Raw genomic sequence first — 27,701 nt, forward strand, 5'->3', positions numbered from 1 at the left:
ATGGATTCAAAGAGCAAAAGTTGTTAAAATGTCTCTACTACCCAAAGTAATCTACACAGTTAATGCGATCCTTATCAAAATACCAACAGCATTTTTCACAAAACTGGAACAAACAATCCTAAAATATGTATGGAACTACAAAAGACCCCTAATAGCCAAATCAGTCTTGAAAAAGGAAAGCAAAGCTGGAGGTATAACAATTCTAAAATTCAAGTTATATTACAAAGTTGTAGCCATCCAAACAGTATGGTCCTGGCACAAAAAGAGACACATACATCAATACAAAAGAAAAGAAAACCCAGAAATAAACCTACAACTGTATGGTCATTAATGTTTGACAAAGGAAGGATATCCAAGGGGGAAAGACAGTCTCTTCAACAAATCGTGCTGGGAAAACTGGAAAGACACAAGCAACAGAATGAAACTGGACCATTTTCTCACACCACACACAAAAGTAAAATCAAAATGAATTAAAGACCTAAATGTGAGACCTGAAACCATAAAAATCTTAGAAGTGAACAAAGGCAGTAACCTCTTTGACATTGGTTATAGCAACTTTTTTCTAGATAGGTCTCTTGAGACAAAGGAAACAAAAGCAAAAATAAATATGGAAGTACATCAAAATGAAAAGTTACTGCACAGTTAAGGAAACAATCAACGGAACTAAAAGGCAACCTATGGAATGGGAGAGGGTATTTGCAAATGACATGTCAGATGACAGGCTAGTATGCAAAACACAGAAAGAACATATAAAACTCAACACCCAAAACACAAATAATCCAATTTAAAAATGGGCAGAAGACATGAACACACACTTCTCCAAAGAAGACATTCACATGGCCAATAGACACATGAAAAGATGCTCAATATCACTTATATTCAAGGAAATACAAATCAAAACTACAATGAGATATTATGTCACACCTGTCAGAAAGACTAAAATCAACAATACAAGAAACAACAGGTGTTGCCGAGGGTGTGGAGAAAGGGGAACCCTCTTGCACTGTTTGTGGGAATGCAAACTGGTGCAGCCACTCTGGAAAACAGTATGGAGGTTCCTCAAAAAGTTAAAAATAATATTATCCTACAGTCCAGCAATCGCACTACTGGGTATTCATCCAAAGAATACAAAAACAATAATCCAAAGGGATACATGCACCTCTCTGTTTATAGCAGCATTATTTACAAGTGTCAAACTATGAAATAGTCCAAGTACCCATCAATTGATGGATAAAAATGTGGTATATATACAAGAGAATATTATTCAACCATAAAAATGAATGTAACCTTGCCATTTGCAACAACATGGTTGTAGCTAGAGACCATTATGCTAAGTGAAATAAGTCACAGAAGGACAAATACCACATGATTTCACTTATGTAGATAGAATTTAAAAACCCTAACACGTGAGCAAAGGAAAAACAAGAGAGAGACAAACCAAGAAACAATCCCTTAATTATTATAAAGAACTGATGGTTATGAGAGGAGAGGTGAGGTAGTTGGGTGGGGGATAGGTTAAATAGGTGATGGGGATTAAGGACGGCACTTGCTGTGATGAGCACTGGGTGTTGTATGGAACGGTTGAATCACTATATTGTACACATGAAACTAATGGTCACTGTCTGTTTAAATGGAATTTAAGTACCTTTTTTTAAATGTTTATTTGTTTTGAGAGACACAGTGCATGTGCGAGCAGGGGAGGTGCAGAGATAGAGAATCCCGAGCAGGGTCTGTGCTGTCAGTGTGAAGTATGACGTGGGGCTCGATGTCAGGAACCATGAGATCATGGCCTGAGCTAAAATCAAGTCAGACACCTAAGCAAGTAAGCCACCCAGATGCCCCCTACCTAAATAAAAACGTTAAGGGATGCCTGAGTGGCTCAGTCAGTGAAGCATCCAACCTCGGCTCAGGTCATAATCTCATGGTCACTGAGTTTAAGCCCCACATCAGGCTCTGTGCTGACAGCTCACAGCCTGGAGCCTGCTTCAGATTCTGTGTCTCCCTCTCTCTCTCTGCTCTTCCCTTTCTCGCTCTCTCTCTTTAAATACACATTTAAAAAAAATGTTTTAACTATAAAAAACAAAACACAAAAAAGGATGCTTTGTTTTACCTCACAGTAAATTTGTGATTAACTATATGATTTTCAACACACACAACTGTGTGAAAAAATAGAACACTTTATATACACTTTTACTATTATCAAATACTTCACTATAGATGCAAATCTATATAAATATACTGATGCTAAAATAAACCTCAAAATACGACTTATCTAAAAATACAAAAATAGAAGTCAAATTTCTAGACGCTACAAGCCACAATTTTAGTCAAAAGCTTGGTTAAGGTTAGTTACATCAAAATTCCCACACTGAACAACAACAACAACAGCAACAAAAAATGGACTTTAACAAACATTCAGATGGACCAAAACATGGATGCTATTCTAGTGAGAAATAAATTGGGGAGTACAAAATGCACTTGTGAGACATGCCATAAAACAAGAAATGTTTTATAGAGTCTTAAAATACCTGTACAAGAAAATGCTTTCATCAGAACGTAATTTGTTGAGCAGCAATGACTGGAATTCAGGTGAAAAAGCAGGTGGGGAAGGACGATTTACAGAATGAAAACTTCCAACCTTCATCTTGGAAATGGACAACTGGTATGGCTAGATGAACATTCAACTACCAGAATTAACAAAGAACAAAACTAAACAGTAACCAACCAATCATTTTGAAACTATTGCTTTGAGTTTTTATTTTTACTTGTCCTTTGGGCATGTCTAGAAATCGACTATTTTAGTATTATGTTTTATGTTTTTCCCACACTCTCTAGAAGAATACACTGTGTGGTTAGCGCAGCACTATAAGAGAACATGTCCACCTTCGACTGTGTGGTTGGACACTCTTCATCAGGCCACAATCAGATTCGGGTAGGCTGAATTGTATAAACCCTAGGCTATCCTGGCTAAAAGAGCACTAACGAAGCTAATGTCCACTACAGTACTCAGTGTGAGTAACTCATGAATCAGAGGTGCCAAGTGGCCACGCCCCAGAGCAAAGTCAGACTTAAAGACAAAAAGAGAACTGGGTTTAAATTGTGCGTCTTGCTCTTACTGTGTGACCAAGAGAAAAGTACTAAATCTAAACCTCTGTTTAACTCATCTCCAAAAGGGGAGGAATATTATCTCTATTATAGCATTATAGTTAAAAGAAAAAAAAAAAAATGAGGTAATGTATTTAAATGTTATAAGTGCCATCTATTCCAAACCCTGGTTTTCAACTTTGACATAAAAGTAATACATGTGATTTTATATCATCTTTTATATCATCTTTGAGAAAATATATATATAATATAGGGACTGATACATGGGGGTCTCAATATGTACCTGTCAGAAGCAGGTAAAGTGGTATGGTTGGAGAAAAAGGCCACTTGTCCCCATCATTTAAATTTTTTCGACTCGGGGCGCCTGGGTGGCGCAGTCGGTTAAGCGTCCGACTTCAGCCAGGTCACGATCTCGTGGTCCGTGAGTTCGAACCCCGTGTCGGGCTCTGGGCTGATGGCTCAGAGCCTGGAGCCTGTTTCCGATTCTGTGTCTCCCTCTCCCTCTGCCCCTCCCCTGTTCACGCTCTGTCTCTCTCTGTCCCAAAAATAAATAAACGTTGAAAAAAAAAAATTTAAATTTTTTCAACTCGAAGGAACAAAACCTTGCCATAGCCTACAACATACAAGTCCATTCAGTTAAACTCAGTGTTACAGGCTACATAAGAAAAAAGAAGAGACATCCTCTCATCTTCACAGAGTCAATCTAAAAGCGTATGACACCAAGAAATGGGCAATGCTGAAATCCAAGATTGCTTAAAATAGCAAATTTAATCATGGTTTTCCTATATAAATTTGGTGGTAAAATAAGACCTGAATTTGGACTAGATGCTTCATACTCTTCACTCCTGTACTAGATATAAACATTCTTGCATCCTAATTTCCATTATGTGGCAAGGTCCTTAATCTCCACTACTGATGTGACTTGTTGGGTGCTGCATGAACTTCTGAAAAAAAATCAGTATTCCAAATTTCAAAACACATGCAGTCCAAGAATTTCAGAGAAGACAGTTTGAACAATCTCTGCATAAGCAAAAAAAGAGGCAACAGCTGCATTAAGAGATAAACTACTGAAGAGAGAAACTTGTAGTTTAAGAATTTATTTTCTGTCTTAAAGCAGTACTTGCTTAGAACCCTTGATTATTTATTCCAATATGGACACAGTGACACAACTTACATCATTAAGTTCTTGGAGAACCAAGAGATGATACCCATGAAATGCTTTAAACATTGTCTGACACAAAGTTAGTACCCAATAAATGCCATGTTATAGTAGTGTCTAGAAAAATATTTTGAACATTTACTAGGAAAAGGCAAAGAGATGAGTATGTAGCTCACTCTACTATATATCATATTTTATTTTAAAAAATCCAAGGGTATTCGTTGGCCTATGTCACACATGTTTGTTTCTCCTATCAGGCCTCAGAACTAGAATTAGTGCAAGTCACAAAGGTACGTAGCCATTTCAGGTATGCAAACAAGCATTTGGAGCTGATAAAGTACAGTAAGACTTCAAGCTCTTAATGCAGTAATAATATTATCTGAAAAGAAATGATCTATGAAAGACTCAAGAGCAGCCTAGAGGAATGTTTCCAGAATTTAACATACAAACTAATGATCCAGAGTTTTTGTTAAAATTCATATCCTGATTTAATGTGGTGGGGTCACACATTCTGCATTTGAGTTTTCAGGTAACCTCAACTCTGTTGATCTAGAAGCCCACACTGAGAGTAGAGGAGGCCCCAGAGCAGTGGCCCTCCCAGTATATCCACAACATCACAATCTCCTGGGAAGATAGAAATGCAAACCCTAGAGCATAAGGAAAACCTTGGAGATCATTGATGAGCTCTTTCCATCCAGTCATATTAGTTACTCTGAGAATAAAAGACTACTTTTTTAGAAAATACTTTACAAATAAAAATAAGGGCACCTGGGTGGCTCCAACAGTTAAATGTCCGACTTCAGCCCAGGTCATGATCTGACAGTTCATGGGTTCGAGCCCCATATCAAGCTCTGTGCTGACAGCTTTGGATTCTGTGTCTCCCTCTCTTTCTGCCCCTCCCCCATTTATGCTGTGTCCCTCTCAAAAATAAACATTAAATTTTTTAATGAAAATAAAAATAAAAATAGCACACTAAAACATGTTGTGTAAATAAGAAAAGCAATTTATCTCTATACAATTTCCAAAAGTATAATCCCTACAATTATACTTCAAATGTAGACTTTTATAAGAATCCTGATCTGATAAACACTAGGCAAATATAATTTGTAGAATCCTCAGTAGGACCACTTATCAACTACTCACAAAGTAAGTCATGTCCATTTTACCTAGGTAACAAAGGTATGATTGTGTAAGGAAACCAGACTAGTTTTCTATTTCCATGTGCTGAGAGCATAAGTAACCACATCATGGTTTAGCCAACTTGTCCACAGTAATGTTTACATAATGCCTGCTTATTGTGTAAATACATGTGGACATTTTGATTTACAGCTATAGATGATCTGTTTGCATACACAGATACACAGATGTATAAATAATGGTACATTAATGGTTTGAAACACAATATTCTTGAAGGACAAAAACCTTAAGGGTAAATTACAAACATACAATGTCATGACCAGAGAAAAGATTTCAGTTTTGTGAATGGGAAGCCAATTGATAATTCAAAATTTGGGGAAAACCTACTTAACATAACAGATGCATTGAGAATTCAGATTCAGCCTTTTTTTTTTCAACTTCCAAGCATGAATACAGACATTCAGCTCTCAGTCAAAACCTAAGCACACAGGTCAATCCTTTATTTCAAAGGAGTCAGTAACAGACTGTAAAGCACCACACCTGCTTCAGGATTAGCACTGTAATTTTTGCTAGGACCACAGATTTTTTAATTTGTTTTAACATTTATTAATTTTTGAGAGATAGAGCGTGTTGGGGGGGAGGGGGCAGAGAGAGAGACAGAGACAGAGAGGGAGACACATAATCTGAAGCAGGCTCCAGGCTCTGAGCTGTGAGTACAGAGCCCAATGCAGGACTTGAACTATGAGATCATAACCTAAGCTGAGGTTGGACACCTAACCTACCCAGCCACTCAGGCGCCCCTTAGGACAACGGTTTTCTAACAGTGATTCTCTCAAGATACATCTTAGATGTTGCATCCAGGGGAAGAGTACCTCAGGTGCCTAGTGAATACAGGCCAGGCATGCTGTTCAACAACCTACCATGGATCAAACAGTCTCCACCACAAAGAATTACCTGACCTCAAATACCAAGGGTGCTACGGTTAAGAAACGCTGATTTAAGTGACAGAGGCTGCCAAGATACACACTCAATGTCCTTGGTGCATCATCATTGCATTCCTAGCATGGTGTTCAGCACAACAACAAATATTTGTTGATAATCAAATAAACTACCTTGGTGTAGATGGGAGACGAAAAACAATGATAAAGGGGTTATTACACGTGTAGTATCTAAATTCCAAAACAAAATCACAGTTATTGTCAAAACTGAAAAGAAATTTAACAAATCATCTAGCTTTACTTCTCTAGTTGGGGGAAAAATAGCTTCATACAAACATGATATACAGTGTACTAGTGTGGCAGTGTTCTAAGGGGCGCAGTGGAAGCTGGCCTCTTCGTAAAAGTAAGTATCCTAAGTTAATTAAAGTCAGTTTTTACTTCTAATAGTATAAGGATCCCATCCTTTTCTTTTTTTTAATTTTTTTTTAACGTTTATTTATTTTTGAGAGACAGACAGACAGAATATGAGCAGGGGAGGGGCAGAGAGAGAGGGAGACAGAGAATCCGAAGCAGGCTGCAGGCTCTGAGGTGTCAGCACAGAGCCCAACGCGGGGCCCGAACTCACAAACTGCAAGATCATGACCTGGGCCAAAGTTGGACGCTTAACCTACTGAGCCACCCAAGCGCCCCAGGGTCCCATCCTTTTCTAAGTATTTCCTCTATAAAAATTAAAACTAATGTGACATAAATAATAAGTGATATTTCACAAGCAGGAAACACAAAATGTAATTGTTTTCCAAAAACACCAAATCACAGACCTCTGTGGCCTACAGGCATTTATACTTCTGAGAATTCTGGGATTTAAAATGTCATGAGAAATTCTAAACTGGTTTACATTTTTGAAACACAGGAACTGACAGTCACAAGGCCAAACATACCCTTAATAATTGATTCAGCTGCATACAGATCTCGTTTGTAGGTCACCTAAAGGACCAAAAAAAAAAAAAAAAAAAGTCATTAGACTGAACAGACCAGGAAGGAATGTGAGAGCAATAAAATTATGCCCCAAAGGAAATTATTATGGAGAAACTATGAACACATACTATGGACAATTTATAAATTATAACAACATTACCAAGTTCAGAAAAATATATTCTATTTCTGCAAACTGCTTAATATTGGATTTTAGATCTTTAAATTGAGATATTATGTGGCAGTGGTTACCAAAATCTTATTACTATAATTCAAATACTATTTCCAAGACAACGTGGTAGTGTTTAAATGAAAGCACCAGCACTGGAGGTTATTACTGTTTCATAGTCAAGTTTTATGGTGTAAGGAAGGAAGAAAAGTATGTGTAACAAAAAAAAATCACAAAATTGCATTTTTAGTTCAAATGAGATGATTCTCAAAGATTCATTCACATTAAGGGGTGCCCGGGTGGCTCAGTCAGTTACACGTCTGACTCAGCTCGAGTCATGATCTCGCGGTTCACAAGCTCGAGACCCGCATGCGGTTCTGTGCTGACAGCTCAGAGCCTGAAGCCTGCTTCTGCGTGTCTCTACCTCTCTGCCCCTCCCCCACTTGTACACGTTCTCAAAAATAAATTTTAAAAAAAGATTAATTCACATTAAGAGAGACTTCATTCTGAACGGAGATCTTTATGTAGACAAGGTTCACTTTCAAGCTTTTTATTGATATATGCATCTGATAGAGACTAGATGGTACGATCATGTACATAAGAACAATCATTCTTTCCTTAAGAACATATATACATCCTCCTTCTAACTGTAACCTGCTTTAGTCCAATGGCACATACTTCCCAGAACACAGCCATGAGTTCAAATAGAGCCTGTCAGGTGTATGGGTCTGCAGAATTAGTTCTCACATCAGAATTGAAAAACCTAGAAGCTAATGTACTACATTGATAAGTACTATAAGCTTAGGAGTTAGTTTACCATTAAAGTACCCAGATGATTTTGATGAAAAGGGTCTAAAAACACACTTTGAAAAATCCTTAACAAATTAGTGTATTTCTGTATCTGTTATTCATACTTCTTTTCCTTCAGATTATCTCATAACTAGACTTCTATAGAAACTGTGTTCAGCCCAAGTTGCTCAGGGCACTTCTACTCAAAATAGACTCCCTTGCTATGCCTTTATCCTGGTAGGTAAATCCTGATGCAAAACTATACCCTAAAATTCAAAATTAAAGTAGTAGCTAACAGGGGTGCCTGGGTGGCTCAGTCAGTTGAGTGACAAACTTTGGCTCAGGTCATGATTTCATGGTTCGTGGGTTTCAGCCAGGAATCAGGCTCTGCACTGACAGCAAGCAGCCTACTTGGGCTTCTGTCTCTCTCTCCCCCTCTCTCTTTTCCCCTCCCCCACTGGCTTGCCTGCTCTCTCTCAAAATAATACACTTAAAAAAACAAACAAAAAGTAGTAACTAACCTAAGATAGAAAGCTGCTTGAGCCTTCAACTAAACTATTAAAGTCAAATATGGCATTGCTACATTATTGCCAAAACAAGCATATACCAACCAAAACTAGTACAATAGTTCCTGATCCACAATATAATTCCATTATCTGGATACAAAACAGATGTATTCACCGAATTAAACACTATATTTATCTCATTCATTCATTCAACAAAAGTTTATCAAATAACTACTACGTTCTAGGTCCTATTCTGTTTTGGGAATAGAGCAATGAAAAGAAGGAGCAAAATGCCTTAACCTATGAAAACAACATTTTGGTGGAGAAATTTTCTTAGAAGAAATGCATCATGTAAGTTCTTCTTCTGTGTTCTTGAAAACCCAAAGTCAACTAGGTATCTAAAATCAGGCTTCAATATTTGTAATTCAAATGAGACACTAGTGTTTTTCTGTAATAATTTTCTGCTGCGTAGGGCAAACTTAGACCTGAACTAGGAAATGGCCTAATTACCATTATTCATTTTGTATTCTTTCCTGCTGTAAGGAATAAAACTGCATTCAAAATTAAAATAGAGGAACTATGAAAGTACCTTATACTGTTTTTTTTTTCAAGGAGATTTTGACACATTTTTTAACTTACAGAAAAATTGGTCTCAAATCCTAAAATCTCTTTTCTAGCATTCTTGCAACACTTAAAAGTTTTGCATTGCAATCAATCTTAGTAAGACACACATTTTTATCACCTAAAGGTCCTTTCTCCACTATTATTAAATCATTAACCGTATAAACAACAAAGACTCCTCCATTTCCTTTTGTCTACTCTTTCTTGTAGGCTGTGGATACTGACTATACACAGATTAAAGCTTTTATTTTTTACTAATATCTTCTACATAATGCCTTACATCTACTACTTGAACTCCACTTCTCACCAAACACAGATTTAATGAAAATAAAGTACAAAATGTTTCTCACAAACTCGTAAAATACTGCATTTAAAAATAGCTTTCTTTTTTTCCTAATTGAAAGTTAACGTACTTCAAAGGGAACAAACAGTACTGGAAAATGCTGTAATTCTGAACTGATGAGTTATACTTTTTCTGTCAAACTTTTACCGTAATATGGGTTGCCCTTGCCTTATTTTTTTAATTTTCTAAAGTTTATTAGATCAGTTTTGAAGTTGATTTCCTTCTGTCAGCATGATCTGTAGTTTTCCTTTGACCTTGCACAATGCGTTATGAAAATTTGTTACTTTAAAACATCAACCCTTAAGTGAATCAGAGGATTGAGGCTCTCTTCCATCACTCATTTTCACACCGCTCAGTAGAGGCTCAGGAGCCGCCTGAAGACCAGGGCAGGTGCTCTGTGCGCCTGAGGCTCAGGGCCCCGCATGTGCCCCACAGCTATCCATTCTGTCTCTTTTCTTTGTGCTTCTGTGCAGTATTTCATCTGAGCTAAGCGTGTAACTGCAGGAAAAAACTACTCCATGGAAAAGAAGCTTGAAACTCAGAGCCAGAGCGGTGGTCTTCTGGCTCCGTGGCCAGGGCTCCCTCAGCTGCCTCAGGGTGGGTCCCCAAGACCACCACCATCACACCTTCTTGTGTTGCTCGGTGTCAGCACTCGATGTAGGAATTTAGATTTCTCAGTGCCCAGTTCAGTTGGCCACCATCTTCGGTAAATTAGAGAACACATAATCCCTATCTTTCCCATCTTTTACCTTGTAAGAAAATGAATATGTCACTGCAATGATTAGAAGCCTGAAAACAATAAATTTTAAAAATAGAGTATGGTGTGTTATTAGACACAAATTTGGATTTGGGGATATATTGATTTTATTTATTTCATCAGTTAGATCTATCTGAAGATATTCTTTCGTCTACACTGGATGACTAGATGAAAACCTCTGAAAATAAACAAGGTCACCACATTGCATTTTTGAAATTAAAAAGAAGTGAGACTATTTTGTTTCTTCTGTTTTAAACAAAGATGGCAGAACACTTGGATCTTAAAAAAAAAAAAAAAAAAGGGTAGTTCTCATCAAAAGGATTCCTGAAAAGTCAGTTATTCCAGTAATATGTGATGACTCAAACAATTCAGAAGCTCCTCCTAAACAAGTATTTTCAGACAATGGAACACAGTTGAATTTCTTTAATACCTGGTTATAAATCTTTTATGCCTTAAGGATAGTTCAAATATTTAAAAACAAAAAACCTATTCAATTAGTTCTGTATAGTGTAGTGAGCATGTATTTAAATATATTGGGACAAAAACATGGTACAATTATAAACTGAAGGAGTAGAAGTTCTTATGTCTACTAGATGAAACTTTGTAAAAGTAATAATGTGTTCACTAAGGCCTCGCAAGGCACAACCCCTCAAGGGAAAGGGAGAGAGCCAATTCCTATTCCAGAAATCAGTCCTGCTCTCTTCTTTGTCCCAGGGAGTGGGGGACATTCTCTACCCTGCACGGTGATTTAAATGTTTCCTCCAGGCCACAGAGGAGCTACTCCAAGAGAGGTGGCCTAACTCTGAGCATTTACTTCTTGCATTTACTTTTACAAAAAAGTATGTAAAATACAAAACGTCCCTCTTGGGATTTCTGGTGGCAGTTCAAAGAGTTCTACATGCAGGCATGAGACATGGCTAGTCACTCCTCACATCACGGTGGGAGACACTCCCTGACTTCTGAGGGGTAGGGAAATGTATCCTGGATCCATGTTTCAGAATCCTCCCTTGCCTTACTTTTTTATGGTTGTAAAATGCCTCCTGAAATGCATTTTTCAGGCTGTCAAGATTTGTGAATCACGTGCCAGGTACTTGGCTCAGCCATCTGATTCCAGTATCAGTTTTAGCCTCCTTGTACTAAATATTCTTTCAGATCTAAATTTTTAAAAAATGGTAGCATCTTTAGTGCTAGTATAGAATTAGAACACTAAGTTCTAAGTGTAGATTCCATTGCTTTGGTTTAAAGAGAAACTGAAAAACTTTTACGCAGACAAAATGCCAGGACCTCAAAATTAAATGAGAAGCCTTTATACTGAAGACAGCTCACACAATGTCATCCAGATGCTCAACAAGGTGATACCAACAGCTAGGAAAATATCAGCAACAAGAAAAAAGCTGCGGGTGGGGGTTGCGGAGGAAGACAATGAGAGACAGGAGGAAGAGGAAACATAGAAGCTGCAACAACTACAGTATTTGTACTCAAAATAATTTCACCTCAACAGAAGAAATGTGGTATCTATAAAAGACATCCTCACTGACATTAAAAGACTTTTTGCCCAATCCATTGTGTTAAGGACCCTTTTAGAATCCAAGATCCCATTCTTCAAACATTGTAAAGAAATGGGCTTCCCCCTATCCCTTCAGGTTTGTAAACTGATACTATAAGGCTGATCCCTCTGGGCCTAAGCTTGTGGAATGTTTATTAGTTTCCCAGGGTTACCATAACCAACCACAAACTGGGTGGCTTTGAGACTATTCTCTCACAGTACAGGAGGCAGGAAGTCCCAAATCAAGGTGTCAGCAGGGCCATGTCCCCCTCTGAAAGCTTGATGTGTCAAAGAATGCTTCCAGGCCTCTTCCCACTTGGCTTTCCTTTGCCTGTAGAGGCAGCACTCCAGTCTCTGCCTCCATCATTAGTCACTGGCATCCTCCCTTTATCTCTCTCCCCCTTCGGCTATTCTTCTCTGCTGAATTCAGGGCCTACTCGATGACAGTAAGACCTCATCTTAACTTCATTAGATCTGTAAAGATGTTTTTTGTTTTAATGTTTGTTTATTTTTAGAAAGAAAGAGAGACAGCAAGAGCAGGGGAGGAGCAGAGTGGGGGGGGGAGGGGAGGGGAGGGGCGGGGAGAGGATCCCAAAAGCAGGCTTTGTGTGGTCAGCGCAGAGCCCAAAGCAGGAATTGAACTCACAACCATGAGATCATGACCTGAGCTGAAATCAAGAGTTGGATGCTCAAGTGACTGAGCCACCTATGTCCCCTGTAAAGATACTTTTCAAATAATGTCTCTTTCTCAAGTGCAGGAGTTAAGTTAAACTTGAACATAAGTTTGTGGGGGACACAATTTAACCAGTAACAGCATCATGAAATGACTCACAAGGGGAATGATGAGAACCACTTGGCAAGGCCAATCCCTGACTCTGGGCACAGACATTGGTGCCCATGAAAGGGAAGCCAAGCACCAAGATGTGAGCGCTAAAACTGTGTTGCTGGAGAAAGCAGTGAAATATGAGATTTCACAATTATTTTTTTTAATTGAAATAAATTGGTGAGGAACAAGTGGAAAATTTCAAGAGCAATGTGTTACTTTACTTTCATCTGCAAATCTCAGGGCACTTGACAAGTTTCAAAAAGGCTCTGAACACCCACAGAGATAGATCACCACACCCCCTAAGACATCAAAGATGAGGTCAGGGAGTGTTATGTTAACATGTTGTCTGCGAGTTTTCACTCCCTTCTCCCTCTGCCTACAAATTAATTTAGCACACAGTCAAAAGGGGCCTTACAGAGATAGGAGTCAGCATCTTGAACAAAACATCTACTTGGTAAACACCACAGTCCTCACAATATGTTCATCACCATCAGAGCCACATATAGAAAAGAATACACAGAATGAATAAAATATTTGCCTGCTGGATTGATGACATTTGGATACCCTTAAAAAAACAATAATATTGCATGGATTTTCTCCACCAGCCAATAATCCAGACATGCCAATATTTTGTAATTTCAGAACATTTCAAGTGTGTATGAGACAATCTTAGAATGCAGCAAGGCCCTTCAGTTTAATGTACATAATACCTAATGAACTCAGTAGGTTTGCTTTCTGGTTTGTTTTCAAGTCAATGGGGAAATATGCCTTTGGATTCATAAAATCTTAGAGTTAAAATGAATCTTTCCTAACCAGATTTAGATACAAATATCAGTATGACATTTATAAATTTTCATCCCATATTTCAAAAGCAGCAATACTTGAAAAAAGAAAACAACCCTACCCTATTCCAGAATAGATCGTTCAGTTCGACACATTTCCACCTTTATACAAACGAAAGCCACACTGTGAAACACTCCATCCTCCACAGGAAGCTTTAGTATGAGAGTGTTATCACTTCATTCCCTCCAAAACAAAGAATTTGTCATTATGAGTCAAACCTTATTACATTCAAGAGTCCAACTGCTCACTGGGGCTTTCAAGTGGGTCCAGTCATCCAGTCCACAGAGTCAGAACTATGGCAGATATTTCTTTAACCCAGTTAAGTTGGAGCCACCACCCCAGGGACCAGAAGGAAATGTTGCCACTGTGGGAAGCAGAGTTGCATCCTTAACCCAAAGCAGTATAAGGCAACAGAATAGAAGGATATAGGGAGAGAGAAGGAAAAACAATGAGTAAAACCATCTTATCAGCTAAAATGGAATTTATTTGAATAAATTATCTCCAAGTGAATTTTCTTAAAACAAGGAAATAGAAATGATACCCTACTTTGATGGCTCAGAAAACCCAGTGAAACTCTGAATGCCTTTAATGTATACATACATACATACACACACATACATACATACATTTTTTCCTCAAAATATTCTTTCAGTATGAAACCACATATTTTTATACCACTTCTCCATTTCCTGAAGCAGCCAGAAAGTGTTTACACTTACAGAATGGGTTTTAGGAATGATATACAAGCATAGCCAAGACCCAGAGCAAAACACCAACTCCCTTACCTTCCAGAGGTCAGGTGATCCTTCCACAAGTTTGGCTTTAATGTGACCATATTTTAGAGCCAAGTGTAAACATTCAGTTCCAAATTCCAAGTCATAGTCACTACACTAGATAGAAAAAAAATAAATAAATAAAGGAGAAGAAGTTGTTTCAACATACTTTAAGTACAACTTTTTTTTAAATTACATAATCAATACAGAAAAATAGGGCCTAGAGAACTCATTAACTCTTTGATTAGCTACTTATTAATTGATTCGCTACTTATTAATCACAATACACAATACACAATAATTTTACCTGTGCCCTAAAAGTCAAAAAATATATACAGTGTAGGAAAGTTGTAATCCTAAATTTTAAACTTCCTCAATAGTTTTAGGGGTCAAATAAACATAATGCTTTGCTTCCTTTGATTATAAGCTACCTTTCCAAGCATGTTTCTAAAATGTCTCAGAGTATGGCTGAAGATCCCTGTATCAGAATTTTATTTAACAAAGACATGTATCCATCAAACTTCAACTCTGATATTTATATCAACATATTTGCAGGTCACAGCTCTTGTTTATTTTAATATTTTACTTGTCAACATATCATTTTTAAAAATGTGTATTTTTATTTTAACTTGAAAACATTTCAGTATTCCATTATTAAACAGGAATGGAACAGCCTCTCATAAACTTAGCAAAATACAAGCAACATTTTTAAGCATTTCAGGCAAAACTATTGAAATGACTAACAATTCAGGTGAATAATACTGAGTGCCGATCATGTCCAAGCTCTGTATTACATACCAGCACATAAAGATAAATGAGACATGTATTATGTCCTCAAGGAACTCATCTCTTAAAAAGGAGGCTGATCTATAACAAATATTTTGCAACAGAATGTGATAAATGCAACACTAGAAGTATATCTATAAGTAGACCAGGAAATAAAATACTTAATTCTGTGTAAAGGCATCAGAGAAGGCCTTTCAAAGGAAATGGTCTCTGATCTCACTCGAAAGACTGAATACAATTGGAGGAGAGAGGGATACCTTTAAGAGAAAATGTGGCATAAAAACATACCAAAGTTTCAGACATCTGATAGATTTGGATTTTAGAATGAACATACCCACGTAAAGAAGACCAAAGAAAGGCCACAAATATCAGTATGAAATGCAGCACTTGTTGCCAATGCTGTACTGTTGTACTGGCGATTCCAAAATCCTAGCTACAGTGGTTTGGAAAGGTAACAGCGAAGAAAATAGAAGCATCAAATATACATAGTCCCAAGTTGACTAGGATGGTCTCAGCTTCTATCTTCCATTTTGATACACTTTAACATGACAGATTTCTTAGACATTATAATCTTTGAAAAGTATTACCAACATTAGTTATATGCAAATAAATGAATTTGTTAAACCTCTTTGTAATTCCAGCATCTGGTCTCATTTAGCAGTACGTGAGATATATGTACAGTCAACAGAATGTTCTCTTTAACACATGGTTAAATCTGAAAGATGACCAGTATTAGCCCTTTTCTTGACTCTTTACAGAAACAACATATTTACCACATTTGTGGGAAGACTTCAAAGTGCTCACGAAGTGCATACTGAGAGACCATAGGAACAGGTGTTCCCTCCTGTCTTAGGTGGTACAAAGAGAATTACTGGATGCTAGACTCTTGCCAGCCACATATTGTACCATGAAAGATGGCAACAGCCTACAAAGTGTATGAAGTCTTTAAGATTCCAGCCACTAGGGCCAATGAGAAACACAGAAAATTCTGGGTCAGGTATATAGGAAATATATACTAGAAACAGAGGCTGAGCCATCTTGACAAAAAGAACAGCCTGAATTTGTCATTCATTGTTATAGACTAATATTACAACTATTTATGAGACTTTTGGTAATCTTTGCAATAAAATTTACTGTGGGGGTAAATTCAAAACTACACATGCTTAATGACCAATTAAATTTTGAATTTTTACATTTCTCGCTAACACTGATTAGGATTTCTATTTTTGTGTAACATATGGAAAGCTGGAATAAGTCATGTTCTTTTCTGAAGAAAAAACAGATAAGTTACCAAAGCAGAACTTTTCTTGAATCCACCAGAGCCAAGGTCACAAGAGGACCAAGCATCCTTAAATCTAAGAAAAGGCAGGCCTCCCCCAAGGACAGAGAGAATGCCATCACCAGCTTACAGACAGTACAACAGAAGAACAAGAGACATCAGGTGTCATACAAGCAACTAAGAAGAAATAAGTAGAAAATTTCAACACATTGCTAAGTACTGAGTGGAGGTGAGTAGGAGAATATAGAACTGCTGGGAGCCACATACTCAACATGAACTTTTACACCCCTGCAGGCTCCCCTTGTGCAACCTACTACTTTGGGCTCATGAATACTATATTATTATTTGAAGGCGACCGTGACTACACATACATTCTGAAGTCAAGACATGCACTAAGTATTTTTAAGTTAAAAATAAGAAATCAACAGTGATAAGATAGAATCTTTAAAATAAAACAATTCATATAAAGGCAGGCAGAAAAAGAAACACAACAGATGGAACAGAAAACAACTACCACGGTGGTAGATTTTTACATTAAGAAAGTTAATCAGTGTGTAATTGCTGAAAATTTAGATCTTTATGATTCAGCATGGGAATCATAGTGATATCACTGGTCACAAAAAATACACATACACACACTGATGCTAAGAACCCTCTGCCTCCATCAACCTGCAGCCCAAAAGAATGTCAAACAATATTCTTCCTAGGCAGAAGCCCTGAGGACACTGTCAGAGATCCCCAAATACGGTCCATCTCAGTCATGGTTATAATGAAACTCAAAGTCAACAAGCTCCACCTACAAAAGCCAACATGTACAGTCACCCAACAGATAAATATGACCAGAAAAAACAGATTTAACTGAAAATCAAGACTAACATGAAATCTAAAGTCAAAAAGGCAAAAATTAAAATGTTTACAGAAATTATGCAGTAAAAAAAAAAGAACTAAAGCATGATAAGGGAGAAAGTGTTTATAACTATACAATAGGGTAATATTTAAAAAGCAGAAAACAGAGATAAAAACAGTGACCACAAAGTCCAATATGTTAAAAAAGAAAGAAAAGAAAAAATAAAAGTCAGAAGGGAAGAACACAAAAGAGTAGGAGAAAGATCAAGTGTTTCAAAAAAAATTACAGTAATGAAGAACATGAGTTTCCAAATTAAAAAGTTTCAAGGAATGTAGAAGCTCATGAATGAAAATACACCAAACTCAATTAACAGCAGCAACAAAAGGTTTCCTATAAAGCAGGAGCCCAAATTGGTTGAGACATAATAGCAAGAATGAAAATTAGAAAAACAAAGGGATAGTTTCTCCATAATTTTGAAGGTAATGATTGTCAACATAAACTGTACTTCAAAAACACTTTTTCATCACATGTGAGGAAAGGATATGGATTTCTACAAACACTGAGGGTCTCAACAGAATTTTAGTTCCTCTGCATTCTCTTTCATTTTGAGTTTCATAGGCTTTGTCTTTTTAGAGCAATTTTAGGTTTGCAGCAAAAGTTAATAGAAGGTATACGTATTTCCTATATACCCTCTACCTCCACATACTCACAGCTTCCCCCATTATCAAAATTCTACACCAGAGTGGAACATTTGCTAACATTGGTGAGCCTACACCAACACATCATTATCACTTCAAGTCCACAGTTAACACTAGGATTCACCCAGCGTTTTTACATTTTATGAGTTGGCACAAATGCGTAATGTATTTCATCATTTTGGTACCATAAAGAGTATTGTCCCTGCCTTAAAAATTCTCTGCACTCCTTCTATTCATCCTCCTCCTTGCCTCCAACCCCTGGTAACCACTGAATTTTTCCTGCCTCCATAGTTTTGCCTTTTCCACAAGTCATACACTTGCACTCACAGTACATGGCCTGTTCAGATTGTTTTGTTTTCACATAAAAGCATGCATTTAGGTTTCTTGTATGTCTTTCATGTCTTCTTCGATCATTTTTTAGCCCTGGGTAATATCCCATTTTCTGGATATACCAGTTTATGTATGCATTCACCTTTCTGGCTTGCTTCCAAGTTTTGGCAATTATGAAAAAAAGGTGGTATAAACATTCACGTGTAGGTTTTTGTATGGACATAAGTTTTGTACTCGTGTGAGTAAACAAGAAGTGCAATGCCTGGACCATATGGTAGGAGTATGTTTAGTTTTATAAGAAAACTGTCAAATGGTCTTTCCAAGTGTATGTGCTGTCCTACATTTCATTCTCGCCAGGAATGAATGAATTCCTGTGGCTCTGTATCCTCACCAGCATTAGGTGTTGGCATTCTAAATTTTAGCCACTCTAATAGATGTACAGTGATATCTCAATGTTTTAGTTTGCATTTACCTAATGACTTAGAATGTGGAGCACCTTTTCATATGCTTATTTGCCATTTGTATATTTTCTTGGTGAGATGACTATTGAGGTCTCTTACCATTTTTTGAATTGTTCTTTTTCCTCTTGTTGAGTTTTAATAGTTTTTTTTTTTTTTTAATGTTCTGGATAGGAGTCCTTTATCACATGTGTCTTTTATAGGTATATTCTCCCTTAATTTTAATAAAGTCCAATTTACCAATTTTTTCTTTTGTACATTATGTCTTTGATGCTGTATCTAAAAAGGTACCACCAAACCCAAGGTCAGCTAAGTTTTCTTCTCTCTCCCAGGAGTTTTATGGTTTTGTGTTTTACACACAGGTCTATGATCCCTTCTGAATTTTTGTGAAACGTGTAAATTACATCTAGATTCATTTTTCCATGTGTATGTTTAGCTGTTACACCATTTATTGAAAAGATTACCTTTGTTTTATTGTATTTCCTCTCCTCTTTTGATGAAAATCAGCCATTTACATGGTCTATTCCAGAGCTCTGTACTCTGTCCACTGACTGATTTGTCTGTTCTTCCACCAGTTCCAGACTGTCTTGATTACTATAGCTTTATAGTAAGTCATGAAGTTCAGTAGTGTCAGTTCTCCAATTTTATCTTTCTTCAATAGTGCACTGGCTATTCTGAATCTTTTGCCTCTGTATATAAACTCTAAAATCAGTTTACGCATACAAAAAAAAATGCTGTTTTTCTTTTTAATTGGATTGCTTTGAGTCTACAGACCACATAGGAAGAACTAACATCTTGGTAATACTGTCTTCCTATTCATGAACATGGGATAGATCTCGTTTATTCAGCGCTTTAATTTTGCTTAGAGTTTTGTAGCTTTTCTCCTATGGATCTAATACATATTTGGACAGATTTTCAAGTATTTTATTTGGGGGGCACTACATACAAATTGATGAGGGAGCATAATGCAAGCTGAGGGCAAAGCACAGGCTAGTGCCCTTCCCTGCAAGTGAAGTATGTGTAATATTCCTTGGACACTCCAGGCTACCCAAGAACAAAGCAAAGGGGTTTAAGTGCTTGCCATGGTGATGCAGGAAACTAAGGCAAATGAAAAATTCAATTCCCTTACTGTCTACAGCCCATTAAACAAGTCCTTGAAACCAGTAGAGTGACCTCCCTGTAGTTCAGCTGCCTTGACGATGACACTTTTCTAGGAGCAAAAGGGAATCTTGGCTTAACATTATCCTGACCCCCCAGGATCCTGCAAGTCTACTTTAACAAATAAAAATTCTCTTGGAAATGTCCTCTATCTCAATTCCCCCAAGATACATGCTGGCAACCATACTCCAGGTTTATGGCCCCCTGATACATCTGAAGGGTCTCATGGCTGAGATTTTACTAAACGGTTATAAATGGCATTTTCCTAACACCACCCAGCTCCTTAAGGTCCTGGGAACCTTGCTTCCAAACTAACTGAAAGACTTCCTCTAACCCTAACCCCATCCCAACTGAGGGTATATAATCAGTTACCTGTCACAAGCCTATTGCAGCTTTTTCTGCCCATGGGCTCTGTCCCTGTGCTTAATAACATCATCTTTTTGCACCAAAGACATCTTCAAGAATTCTTTCTTGGCCATTGGCTCCAAACCCCACCATCACCCCCCAATTCCATCACAGATGATGTGTTTAATTACAAATTTCACCTGTTGATTTATTATATAAGAAAGCGATGGACTGTTGTATATTAACTTTGAATTATGCAACTTTTCTACAACCACTTCCCTCCAAGAGTTGGTTCATTCTTCCAGATTTTCTACAAAGACAATTTTGTCACCTGCCAAGAGTTTTATTTTACCTTTCCCAAAGTACTTACTTCCTTTTCTTACTAAGAGTTCCAGTACAATGTTGAAAAGGAATGGTGAGAGGGTACATTTTTGCCTTGTTGCTGATCTTAGCGGGAAAGTTTCTAGTTTATCATTAAGTGTGATGTTAGCTGTAGGTTTTTTGTACATATCATTTACCATATTGAGGAAGTGCTACCTCTATTCCCAGTTTGTTAAACTTTTATCATTAATGGGTGCTGGATTCTGCCAAATTCTTTTCCTGCAAGTAATGAATCATTTGATTTTTTTCTTCAGCCTGTTGATATATTGTTATTGATTTCTTTTTAAGAGGAGCTAGCTTTGGATACCTAGGATAATTCCCACTGAGCTCAAGTCTTTAATTCCTCACATACATTGTTGGATTCTACTTGCTAATGTCAATTTTTTTTTTTTCACTTATGTTCATGACTTAGTGGTCTGTTGTTTTCTTGTAATACCTTTGTCTGTTTTTAGCGTTAGGCTGGCATCAGAATGAGTTAGCAAATCATCCCCTCAGCTTCTGTCTTCTAGAAGAGAATTGGTATAATTTCTCCTTTCAACATGTACTAGACTTTACAAGTGAATGCACCCAGAATTGGTGCTATTTTGGACAATTACTGATTTCATTTCTTTAATAGATATAAGACTACTCAGACTGTCTTTTCTTATGTGAGTTTTGGCAGATAGTCTCTCTCAACTAATTGGTCCGGTTCATCCAGGTTATCATCCCCTTTGAGGACGTAGAGGTGTTCACACTATTCATTTATTATCCTTTTACTTTCTGGTGGTTCTGTAAAGATGTCCCCTATTTCCTTGCTGGGTTAGTAATTTGAATCCTCCTTCCTCTTTGTGTGGCACAGTTACTTTATTAATCTTTTCAAAGAACCAAGTTTTGGGTTTGCTTTTGATCTTACTGTTTCCCATTTCATTTGTTTCTGCTCTAGTTTTCATTATTTCTCGTCTACCTATTTTGGAATTTATTTGCTCTTTTTCTAATTCCCTAATATGGAATTTTAGATTATCAATTACAGGTTTCTTCTTTTCTAGTATGTATATTGAACACTATATATTTCCCTTTAAGCACTGCTTCTGCTATATTCAAAGGTCAATGTTTTCATTTGTACTTAGTTCAAAATACTTTAAATTTCACCTGTGTCTGCTATATTGAGGACAGTAGTTTGCCCTGTGACTTCACTGCTGATGGATCTAAAAAGAGTTAATTTTTCACTTTGCTCAAATTTTTGCTCTTCTTGGAATAGAGTGATACCTTCTATGCTCTTTACGTGCATAGGAAAGCAGAGAATCCCCCATGCCCTCTTTTCTCAGGACATGGTGCTCCACACAATTGAGGACTATACTGCGTAAACTGCAGACAAAGGATATGGAAAGCAAGATATCCCCACACAGTAGAAAAATAAAGGCAACTGCTAGCAGAGTAGTGAAGTAGAGTCTCCAGGTGACCGTTACACAGACAGAATGAGAAACTAAGTGAAAGAAGGCGTTGTGCCTCCTTAGGAAGGGGTGCCTATAAATGGGAAGAGATTCACAGACCTAAGTTAAGAATGAATAGAATCTCTTTGAAAAGTCTCAAGAGAAACTGCCTCTAAGAAGGAAGAACAAGGGACAGAGTTGACATGAAGGCTCTTATTAACCCTTGCTACATGTACATTGTCCTTCTATTACCTAGTGATAATAAAAAATTCATGTAACATTTATACAGTGTAATGTAAGAAGCAATGTCAATATTATATCCCCAAGAAATAGATGCTTCTGGATTAAGGATTTTGTTTCAAAACACATGTATTTAATACTTTAAACAAATGAATCTGATATCCTGGTGATAATTAAGGTCAAGAATATTTAAAAGTCTAAACAATGAATTTGAAATAACAGTCCATGTGAGTTACTGTATTACAAAATATGAAATCTAGTCATCGTGATAAATTTAAGGTATTGATTTTCAATTTGTTCTTGTTCTTTAACTTACAGAAATTTATAAATTATCTGTTAAAATTTATCACAAGTCCTTAAATGTGGTTTGCTCACCTGATAGCAGTATATATATATATATACTCTCATGAGTTTGAGACCCTGTTACCAAGTGTTTAAGAGCATGGACACTGAAGTCAAATAATTTTTCCACGTGACAAGTTGGGCAGAAAATATTTATGTAGTCTGTTCCTCGGTTTCTTCCATTTGAGAAATGGAGAATGAGAGTTATTTAAAAAAAAAAAAAAGTAAACAGACACTGGAGGTGTCTGGTGTAGTGAGTAGTTTATGGCTATTCCTTGATAAAGTCTGGATATTGGTTATGAATTTAGATAGTTAACTATACAAATTGGGGTTTGATAAGTAGCCAGAAACTTTATGATAACATCTAATGTTTGTGTAAATTTCTGTTTCCTCTGTACCAATATTGGAATAGCTCTGACCATGTTTATGAATCTTTTCCTTCTGCTTTCCCTGACAGCCAGTTTCCTTCAGGAAAAAAAAATGAGAAAAATTAGTGTTGCAGTTGGAAGAATAAAAATAGAAAATGAAAAGAAAGGTGTATGTAACTATTATGAATTCTCAACTGTTACCATTAGAGTATTGGATTTTCTCTTCCCATTCTATAATTAGATTTTTTTTAATGTTTATCTATTTTTAAGAGACAAAAAGAAGCACGATTGAGGGAGGGGTAGAAAGAGAGAGGTAAAGAATCCTCAGCAGGCTCCACTCTGTCAGTGCAGAGACTGATGCGGGGCTCAGACCCATGAGCCATGAGAGCATGACCCCAGCCAAAACCAAGAGTAGGATGCCTAACTGACTGGAGCCCCATTCTCTTCCCATTTTAAAGTACTCTGTAAATCACACATAGTTGAAGCTTTTTGTTATGTATATCTTGCTTTACTGTTTTTTCCATATGCAGGAGTAAAGTTATATGACTAACATCAAAGTAATATCCCTCCCATACTTTTGGGTCCTTCTTCATGGATCTTCACCCCATAGTTAACCTCCTTCCCTACCCTTTCTACTGTACCATTCTGTTATGCTGTGGTACACTCAATCTCATTACATAAACAGGTTCTTCACCACCTACAGCTGAAGGTACACCAACTGCTTGACATCTTTCTCATGTGGTATCTACTGCCTTTCCCAACCATCAGTTACTAAAAAGGCTTGAAGTCAGAGTTAATATTCCAGATCCCCACTGTTCTTCCATAACAAGGAATTTTTTTGGAATCCTATCCTTCCATAATTCATGTCATCTGGTAAAATCTTCCCATCTTCATAGTACCATCATGTCTCACTCCTTCACAGGCTCTGCAGTTTTACGCACATGGATCGGTCTTCCTTTTTACTCGAACTACTGACACTACCTTGGCTGAATTCCAAGCCCATATACAAAACTTTCAAATCCTCTAGAACTTTGTTTCACCTTTTGTCTTCCCCTGAGCAACTACTTTTCTGTAATCCTCCTAGAAACTTTTTTTTTTTTACAACTATATAAGACCTTTATTAACAGATGCTTGTGATTTTACTTTTTTGAAAAAAGTCAAGCCGTAAACTTTGATTACAAATTAAAAATGAGGTTCTTAAAAATCTCAACTTGACCAGGTATGAAACAATTTAAAAACCTTTAAAAGGGTGTTGAGGGGGGCGCCTGGGTGGCTCAGGTGGTTGAGTGTCAGACTTCAGCTCAGGTCATGATCTCACGGTTTGTGGTTCGAGCCCACATCTGGCTCTGTGCTGACAGCTCAGGGCCTGGAGCCTGCTTCAGATTCTGTGTCTCCTTCTCTCTCTGCCCCTCCCCCACTCACACTCTGCCTATCTCTGTCTCAAAATAAACATTATGAAAACCAACAATAAAAATTAAAGGGGTGTTGAGAAAAAAGTTTTTTAAAAACATGTTTGTCACTACCGAAATGAGATGTCTTTAGGTAAAAATAATAATAATAATAATAATAATAATAAAATTAAAACCCCATGCTACATAGATAATGCAGATCATTCTATTTATCTGGTCCAAGCACTTAAAAATTTCAGCTCCGATCTTTTTTTTTACATTTCTTCTTGCTGGAATTTCATCTTCATTTCTTCCTGCTGGATGACTCAACTGGATGATGGTGGAGATGGTAAGCCCACATGTACTCAGACCCACCCTTTTCAACCTCTGGAGCTAACGAATTCTCAGCTTCTGGTTCAGCTGCTTTTGTCTCTTGCCCATCTTATGATCTAGGGTTTTCTGGGAACCTGCATGCATAAGTGAAATTGTGGCAGTACTGACAATGAGATGGCTGCTGACTTTGGGTCTCATCTCCTTGATCTTCCCTATCTTCTTCAGTGCTATCCTCCAAAGACTAGGCTGTCTTTGGAGAGGAGGACCCCTGTGCAATGGTGATCTATAAGCCCGATGCATATTTTATCTCACGGGTCTACCCTGAAGTCTACCTCAGAAGACTGTGGCCAACAGCCACCGGTAACCACCTGTAATAAGATGGAAATCATAGCCTGCATGAAGCCAGGCCTTTAGGAGCAAGCTCAGTTCCCACTCTTTCCCCCACTCTCACTATACTGGGTATTTGCTGGGAGTCACGGGGACGACACTGGCCAAGGGGATAGCATGGATAATGGTTATGATCTGCTGCTTACCTACTGCCTATCACTGAAATTCCACTCAGAGCCTGTCACATTTGCTGCCTGCATACCCTTTTCTCTTTCAACGTCTGACTCCACAGTTCCTCCAACTCATATACTGCAAAGGTACTTCCTGGGATTATTCTTCTTTACAGCAGTCTGGGGCATTCCAGTTGATAAAACCATATTGGTTTCTTACACTCATTTTATTGTTCCCAAAACCTTCATCAGGATGACCTTGTTGTCCCCACAGGCAGATGCCACCACTCTGTGTGCCACTGCCCATGGGGCCACGCTTGGTGTCTTCAGTGGCTGCCGCGTCTCGGCCTCACTGCTCCAGATTGCGGTCATGGTGACTGGGATGGTCAGGAAGCTGTGGCTTTTCCCAGGGGGGTGGGTGAAAGTAACTAGACTGGGGTCTGCTGTTCACTCTTGCCACCATTCCAACTCTAGAAACGTGATTTTTTTTTTTCCTTTTTCCTTCTGGATCCTTTCATAATTTCAGTTGTTTTTTGAGGTTTTGTTTTGTTTTGCTTTGTTTTAATTCAAGTATAGCTGCCACACTAGGTTACATTATTTTCAGGTACCCAACAGTGACTCCACAAGTCCATAAGTTATGCTGTGCTCATCCTAAGTGTAGTTACTATTTGTCACCATATGGTACTATTATAATATCTTTGACTATCTTCCCTATGCTCTTTCATCCTGGTGACATACATTCCATAACTGGAAGGCTCTGCCTCCCACTACCCCTTCACCCATTCTGCCCATCCCTCAACCTTTCCCCTTTGGCAATCACCTTCAAACTTGATTTTACCTCTATCTGTTCCTCGTAAGACATTTTTAATTTCCACAACTCAAGTCTCTGACTAAAACTTCCAATCCATCATTTCTCTTACTCTCTCCTTACATTAATCTTGCCATTTTAGCTCAATGAGGCATTCGACACTATATTAAACAACATTTAAAAAATCAGAAGACTATAGTTGAAGGCATTCGAGCTTTATTACTGCCTTGATCTATTGGCTATCCACTAAATCTCCATTATGAACTCCAACTACAAATCAATCATGTTGTTTTATTCCCTTAATTTTCTATTCATATGTTTTATCAGTTTTAAGTGTACATACTTTGAAGAACCAAATATCCCTACAAGATTTGTCACAAAAAATTTTACCTAACCCCCTTCACTCTAATTTGTCTTCCCCACACAATTATTTTTCCTTCATTCAACTATCTCTTCTATTATTCACTTCCATGTTTAGCAGTCAACTATTGCTGGAAAACAAATACACAGGCTCAGTAGTAATAAGCTTATTTTTCACTTGCAGAGCTGTGTGATGGCTTACATGGTTGTGCGGCAAGCTGCAGGGCTTTGAGTTGGCTGCGGCAGCTAGGACCCATTGGTCACACTCTGCAAGACAAACCGGAGGGGCTACAACCAACCAGTATATGCCTTCCTAGCAGCAATACTAGAACCATAAGAGGGCAAGCCCAACAGCACAAGCACACTTAAGCCTCCATCTCTATCACATCTGCTAAAATCCCAAAGCAAGTTAGGAGGTCCAATCCACAATCGATAACCAGGGAAAACCCTTCCCTCACCAAGAGGCCATGGCAGGGGTGCAGAAGTAGAACAGTGTAAAAGGACTGAAAATCTGGGGTCAACTAACTTACCACATTGTGATCTCTGAACATACTGTGATACGACCTCTTTATCTTCTGAACTATCTACTGAAGAATTCTGTCCCTTTCCTTCCAACCTCACCATGATATACACTAATACTTACCAATTCCCCACTCCTTCCATGTCATAATTTTGGTTAAATCAGTGTTGAGTGTTTACATCACTGACTACGTAAACATTCCTCCGAGCTAAGTCATTTATTATAATTCCTTTCTTGCACAAGCCTTTGTCTTCCCTGGAATTAAAACCTATCTTCCAAGTGTATAGTTTTCTATATACTTAATGACTCATTCAACAGCTAACACTTAGCTATTTGTTTAGATCTACTGTCAAGACGTTTACACACAGGCAATTCACCACTTTTATATTCCTGAAGTAATCATTCTTGGAGTCTTCTGAGGTTTTTCAACATGGACAAGTTGTCTTCTTCCACTCACACGTTTTGTGTATGATGTGGTTATTTTTCTGGGAAAGGATTTTACCAGTTTGAACTTTTATAACACACATCGAAGTTAGGATCCATTGTTTTATGGTAATTGTGTCACGGTCCACGGCTACAGATAATCCAGTTACCTATCTATCCTTTCAGCTTTAACATCATCCACAGTATTATTTCTGCAAGGCAGCCTGGGAAGTTTGCCCAACAAAGA

At 37.6% G+C, this 27,701-nt stretch overlaps 1 protein-coding gene across 1 annotated transcript in view; it reads right to left on the bottom strand.

The window, feature by feature from the left end:
• CRPPA (CDP-L-ribitol pyrophosphorylase A) overlaps window positions 1–27,701 on the bottom strand; it is a 322,296-nt gene that overhangs the window by 200,818 nt on the left and 93,777 nt on the right. The window contains exons 4-5 of the mRNA XM_030308046.1: window positions 14,497–14,601; window positions 7,278–7,323 (exon numbers count right to left, since the gene is read on the bottom strand). Of these exons, the coding sequence (XP_030163906.1) occupies window positions 7,278–7,323; window positions 14,497–14,601 (151 nt within the window). The remainder of the gene's footprint in view (window positions 1–7,277; window positions 7,324–14,496; window positions 14,602–27,701) is intronic.

Source organism: Lynx canadensis, chromosome A2 (genome assembly GCF_007474595.2).
Source record: "Lynx canadensis isolate LIC74 chromosome A2, mLynCan4.pri.v2, whole genome shotgun sequence".
In the NCBI taxonomy this organism is placed as follows: Eukaryota; Metazoa; Chordata; class Mammalia; order Carnivora; family Felidae; genus Lynx; species Lynx canadensis.